General features: G+C 63.7%; 1 protein-coding gene across 1 annotated transcript in view; it reads right to left on the bottom strand.

The window, feature by feature from the left end:
- Positions 1-5902, bottom strand: part of LOC102031754 (collagen alpha-1(II) chain) — a gene marked incomplete at its 5' end in the record, with an annotated part of 17477 nt that overhangs the window by 10152 nt on the left and 1423 nt on the right. The window contains 4 exons of the mRNA XM_031065309.1: positions 261-314; positions 987-1169; positions 5097-5174; positions 5802-5855. Coding sequence (XP_030921169.1) covers positions 261-314; positions 987-1169; positions 5097-5174; positions 5802-5855 — 369 coding nt within the window. The remainder of the gene's footprint in view (positions 1-260; positions 315-986; positions 1170-5096; positions 5175-5801; positions 5856-5902) is intronic.

Below are 5902 nucleotides of genomic sequence, written 5' to 3'. Positions count from 1 at the left end.
CCCACCCCCAACCCCAAACCCAAACCCCAAACCCCAAATCACCCCTGACCCCAAACCACCCCCAGCCCCAACCCCAAACCACCTCCAAACCCCAAACCCAAACCCCAAACCCCAAACCACCCCGAACCACCCCCAAACCCAAACCACCCCCAACCACCTCCAAACCCAAACCGCCCCAAACCCCAAACCACCCTCAACCCCAAACCACCCTCAACCCCAAACCCCCTCCAAACCCAAGCCCCTTATGGGGCGTCACTCACTGTGGGGCCGACTTTGCCTTGGGGCCCAGCGTCCCCAGGGCGACCTGTGAGACCCTGTGGGGACAAAAAGTGTTTGTGGTGTGACCATGACCCCATGGCCGTGGGGTGACCCCAAAGGGCACCCCAAAGAGCAAGGAACCCCAAGGAGGGGTTTTGGGAACCCCAAAAGCACCTTGGGAATCCCAAAGAGCATCTGAATTAGCAGAGAGCATCTTAATTAACCTCGGAGTTTCTTAATTAGCACCAAAGAGTGCCAAGAGACCAAAAAAGGTCTTAATGCCAAAGGGCATCTTGGCTAACCCCAAAAGGGCCTTAGTGACCCCGAAAGCTCCTTAAGCAACCCCCAAAGCACCCTGAACAACCCTAAGAGCACCTTATCAACCTCAAAGCACCTTATCAACCCCAAAGCACCTTATCAACCCCTAAAATCTCCTTAACCACCCCCAAAATCACATTATCGACCCCAAAACCACCTTGACCACCACCAAAATCTCCTTAAACCAACCCCAAAATCACCTCACTGACCCCAAAATCACCTTGACCACCCCCAAAACCACCCTTACCAATCCTAAAAGCATGTTGGTGACCCCAAACCCACCTTCACCACCCCCAAAAACAGCTAATTGACCCTAAGAGTGCTTTAACCAGCCCCAACACCCCCGATGCATCCCCCGGACCCCACAGGTGCCCCCCCGACCCATTTTTGGGGTCACTGCTGTCCCTCACCCTGGCTCCAGGCAGGCCGGCTCTCCGGGTCAGGGTCAGGTTTTTGGGATCGGGGTCGGTGTTTGAGGTCCGGGGCACCACAGACCCTCTCTCCAGGTGGCCCCAAAGGTCCAGCAGCTCCGGGTTCTCCGCGGGCTCCTCTCTTCCCTTCCTCCCCGGCCGGTCCGGGGGCACCCTGGGGTCCTGCGGGGCCCTGAGGGCGAGGAGGAAAAGGGGTCACAAGGAGCCTTCATCCCCTGCCTGGTCCCCCGGGGACTAAACCCATAAACCCGAGTCCCTTTGTGCCCCCCTGTCCCCGCTGGCGCCGCGCGCGGCGGGGCCCCATTGATGGTGGTTAATGAGGCGAGGGGGGAATGTCCCCAAGGGGGGGGATGGCCCCACGGGGGGACACCGAACACTGCGGCCATTGTCCCTCTGTCCCCCGGCCAGTGTCCCCCGCTGGGGGAGAGGGGAGGGACGCTGCTGCCCCAAGGGGCCTCGTTAGGGGAATGGCTCGTTAGGGCCGAGAGGCGCCGGAGGGGAGAGAGGGCCCGGGGTGGACACTGGGATGGACACAGGGATGGACACTGGGATGGACACTGGGATGGACACTGGGGTGGGATGGACGCTGGGGTGGACACTGGGATGGACACTGGGGTGGGATGGACGCTGGGGTGGACACTGGGATGGACACTGGGGTGGGATGGACGCTGGGGTGGACACTGGGATGGACACTGGGGTGGGATGGACGCTGGGGTGGACACTGGGATGGACACTGGGGTGGGATGGACGCTGGGGTGGACACTGGGATGGACACTGGGGTGGGATGGACGCTGGGGTGGACACTGGGATGGACACTGGGGTGGGATGGACGCTGGGGTGGACACTGGGATGGACACTGGGGTGGGATGGACGCTGGGGTGGACACTGGGATGGACACTGGGGTGGGATGGACGCTGGGGTGGACACTGGGATGGACACTGGGGTGGGATGGACGCTGGGGTGGACACTGGGATGGACACTGGGGTGGGATGGACGCTGGGGTGGACACTGGGATGGACACTGGGGTGGGATGGACGCTGGGGTGGACACTGGGATGGACACTGGGGTGGGATGGACGCTGGGGTGGACACTGGGATGGACACTGGGGTGGGATGGACGCTGGGGTGGACACTGGGATGGACACTGGGGTGGGATGGACGCTGGGGTGGACACTGGGATGGACACTGGGGTGGGATGGACGCTGGGGTGGACACTGGGATGGACACTGGGGTGGGATGGACGCTGGGGTGGACACTGGGATGGACACTGGGGTGGGATGGACGCTGGGGTGGACACTGGGATGGACACTGGGGTGGGATGGACGCTGGGGTGGACACTGGGATGGACACTGGGGTGGGATGGACGCTGGGGTGGACACTGGGATGGACACTGGGGTGGGATGGACGCTGGGGTGGACACTGGGATGGACACTGGGGTGGGATGGACGCTGGGGTGGACACTGGGATGGACACTGGGGTGGGATGGACGCTGGGGTGGACACTGGGATGGACACTGGGGTGGGATGGACGCTGGGGTGGACACTGGGATGGACACTGGGGTGGGATGGACGCTGGGGTGGACACTGGGATGGACACTGGGGTGGGATGGACGCTGGGGTGGACACTGGGATGGACACTGGGGTGGGATGGACGCTGGGGTGGACACTGGGATGGACACTGGGGTGGGATGGACGCTGGGGTGGACACTGGGATGGACACTGGGGTGGGATGGACGCTGGGGTGGACACTGGGATGGACACTGGGGTGGGATGGACGCTGGGGTGGACACTGGGATGGACACTGGGGTGGGATGGACGCTGGGGTGGACACTGGGATGGACACTGGGGTGGGATGGACGCTGGGGTGGACACTGGGATGGACACTGGGGTGGGATGGACGCTGGGGTGGACACTGGGATGGACACTGGGGTGGGATGGACGCTGGGGTGGACACTGGGATGGACACTGGGGTGGGATGGACGCTGGGGTGGACACTGGGATGGACACTGGGGTGGGATGGACGCTGGGGTGGACACTGGGATGGACACTGGGGTGGGATGGACGCTGGGGTGGACACTGGGATGGACACTGGGGTGGGATGGACGCTGGGGTGGACACTGGGATGGACACTGGGGTGGGATGGACGCTGGGGTGGACACTGGGATGGACACTGGGGTGGGATGGACGCTGGGGTGGACACTGGGATGGACACTGGGGTGGGATGGACGCTGGGGTGGACACTGGGATGGACACTGGGGTGGGATGGACGCTGGGGTGGACACTGGGATGGACACTGGGGTGGGATGGACGCTGGGGTGGACACTGGGATGGACACTGGGGTGGGATGGACGCTGGGGTGGACACTGGGATGGACACTGGGGTGGGATGGACGCTGGGGTGGACACTGGGATGGACACTGGGGTGGGATGGACGCTGGGGTGGACACTGGGATGGACACTGGGGTGGGATGGACGCTGGGGTGGACACTGGGATGGACACTGGGGTGGGATGGACGCTGGGGTGGACACTGGGATGGACACTGGGGTGGGATGGACGCTGGGGTGGACACTGGGATGGACACTGGGGTGGGATGGACGCTGGGGTGGACACTGGGATGGACACTGGGGTGGGATGGACGCTGGGGTGGACACTGGGATGGACACTGGGGTGGGATGGACGCTGGGGTGGACACTGGGATGGACACTGGGGTGGGATGGACGCTGGGGTGGACACTGGGATGGACACTGGGGTGGGATGGACGCTGGGGTGGACACTGGGATGGACACTGGGGTGGGATGGACGCTGGGGTGGACACTGGGATGGACACTGGGGTGGGATGGACGCTGGGGTGGACACTGGGATGGACACTGGGGTGGGATGGACGCTGGGGTGGACACTGGGATGGACACTGGGGTGGGATGGACGCTGGGGTGGACACTGGGATGGACACTGGGGTGGGATGGACGCTGGGGTGGACACTGGGATGGACACTGGGGTGGGATGGACGCTGGGGTGGACACTGGGATGGACACTGGGGTGGGATGGACGCTGGGGTGGACACTGGGATGGACACTGGGGTGGGATGGACGCTGGGGTGGACACTGGGATGGACACTGGGGTGGGATGGACGCTGGGGTGGACACTGGGATGGACACTGGGGTGGGATGGACGCTGGGGTGGACACTGGGATGGACACTGGGGTGGGATGGACGCTGGGGTGGACACTGGGATGGACACTGGGGTGGGATGGACGCTGGGGTGGACACTGGGATGGACACTGGGGTGGGATGGACGCTGGGGTGGACACTGGGATGGACACTGGGGTGGGATGGACGCTGGGGTGGACACTGGGATGGACACTGGGGTGGGATGGACGCTGGGGTGGACACTGGGATGGACACTGGGGTGGGATGGACGCTGGGGTGGACACTGGGATGGACACTGGGGTGGGATGGACGCTGGGGTGGACACTGGGATGGACACTGGGGTGGGATGGACGCTGGGGTGGACACTGGGATGGACACTGGGGTGGGATGGACGCTGGGGTGGACACTGGGATGGACACTGGGGTGGGATGGACGCTGGGGTGGACACTGGGATGGACACTGGGGTGGGATGGACGCTGGGGTGGACACTGGGATGGACACTGGGGTGGGATGGACGCTGGGGTGGACACTGGGATGGACACTGGGGTGGGATGGACGCTGGGGTGGACACTGGGATGGACACTGGGGTGGGATGGACGCTGGGGTGGACACTGGGATGGACACTGGGGTGGGATGGACGCTGGGGTGGACACTGGGATGGACACTGGGGTGGGATGGACGCTGGGGTGGACACTGGGATGGACACTGGGGTGGGATGGACGCTGGGGTGGACACTGGGATGGACACTGGGGTGGGATGGACGCTGGGGTGGACACTGGGATGGACACTGGGGTGGGATGGCCAAATGGGATCGGTTTGCACAGGGGTGGGGAGGGGTTTGGGGCTGTGGGGAGGGGCTTAGGCAGATCTGAGCGGAACTGGGGGGATGTGGGGGGGTTTACTGGAAGTTTGGGGGGATTTCGGGGATTTTTGGGGTGCCATTACCATGGGTCCCTGCATGACACCCATCTGAGCCCCTCCAGCCTTCTCATCGAAGCCCCCAGCCATCTGAGCCGCGAAGTTCTGCCAGGGAAAGGAGGCTCAGCACCCCGGAGAGCCCCCAAAAAACCCCAAATTCCCCTCAGAAAAACCCAGTTCTCATCAAATTCCCCCCAATTCCCATCAAAATCCCTGCTACTGCACTCAAAACCCACCCAAATTCCCTCAAAACCTCCCTAAATCTCCTCAGACCCCCCCAAACCCCTCAACCCCTGTAAATCCCCCTCAAAACCTCCCCAAATACCCTCAACCACCTCAGCCTCCCCCAAATCCCCTCCAAACCCCCCTCAATTCCCACCAGAGTCCCACGAAACCCGCACCAATTCCCCCCAACGCCCAAAAATCTCCTCAATTTCCCCCAAAGCCCCAGATCCCATCTGCCCCCAGTACTCACCCCTCCCCCGAGGCCGGGGGGTCCCGGGGGCCCGGGGGGCCCGGGGGGCCCGGGGGGGCCGGGGTTTCCTGGGGTTCCGGGCTCCCCATCCCTGCCCCGGGGGCCGGGGGTGCCCTGCGATGGGGAGGGGGGACAAAGAAAGCGATTTTGGGTGAGTTCTCAGCTGATTTTTGGTGGTTTTTTTGGGGGGAGGTCAAAGAGGATTTTGGGGTGTTTGAGGGGACTTTTCGGGGTTTTGGGGGGTCCCTCTCTCTCACCTTCTCGCCCTTCTCGCCGCGGTCCCCTCGCTGTCCCTGCTCACCTGCGGGGCCCTGGGGGGAGGAACAGGGTGGGCGAGGGGGGGTCAGGAGTCCCCTCC

The sequence above is a fragment of the Geospiza fortis genome, unplaced genomic scaffold, assembly GCF_000277835.1.
Source record: "Geospiza fortis unplaced genomic scaffold, GeoFor_1.0 scaffold1828, whole genome shotgun sequence".
Lineage (NCBI taxonomy): Eukaryota > Metazoa > Chordata > Aves > Passeriformes > Thraupidae > Geospiza > Geospiza fortis.
Note: the sequence above shows the minus strand (reverse complement) of the source record. Positions and strands in the feature narration are given on the sequence as shown.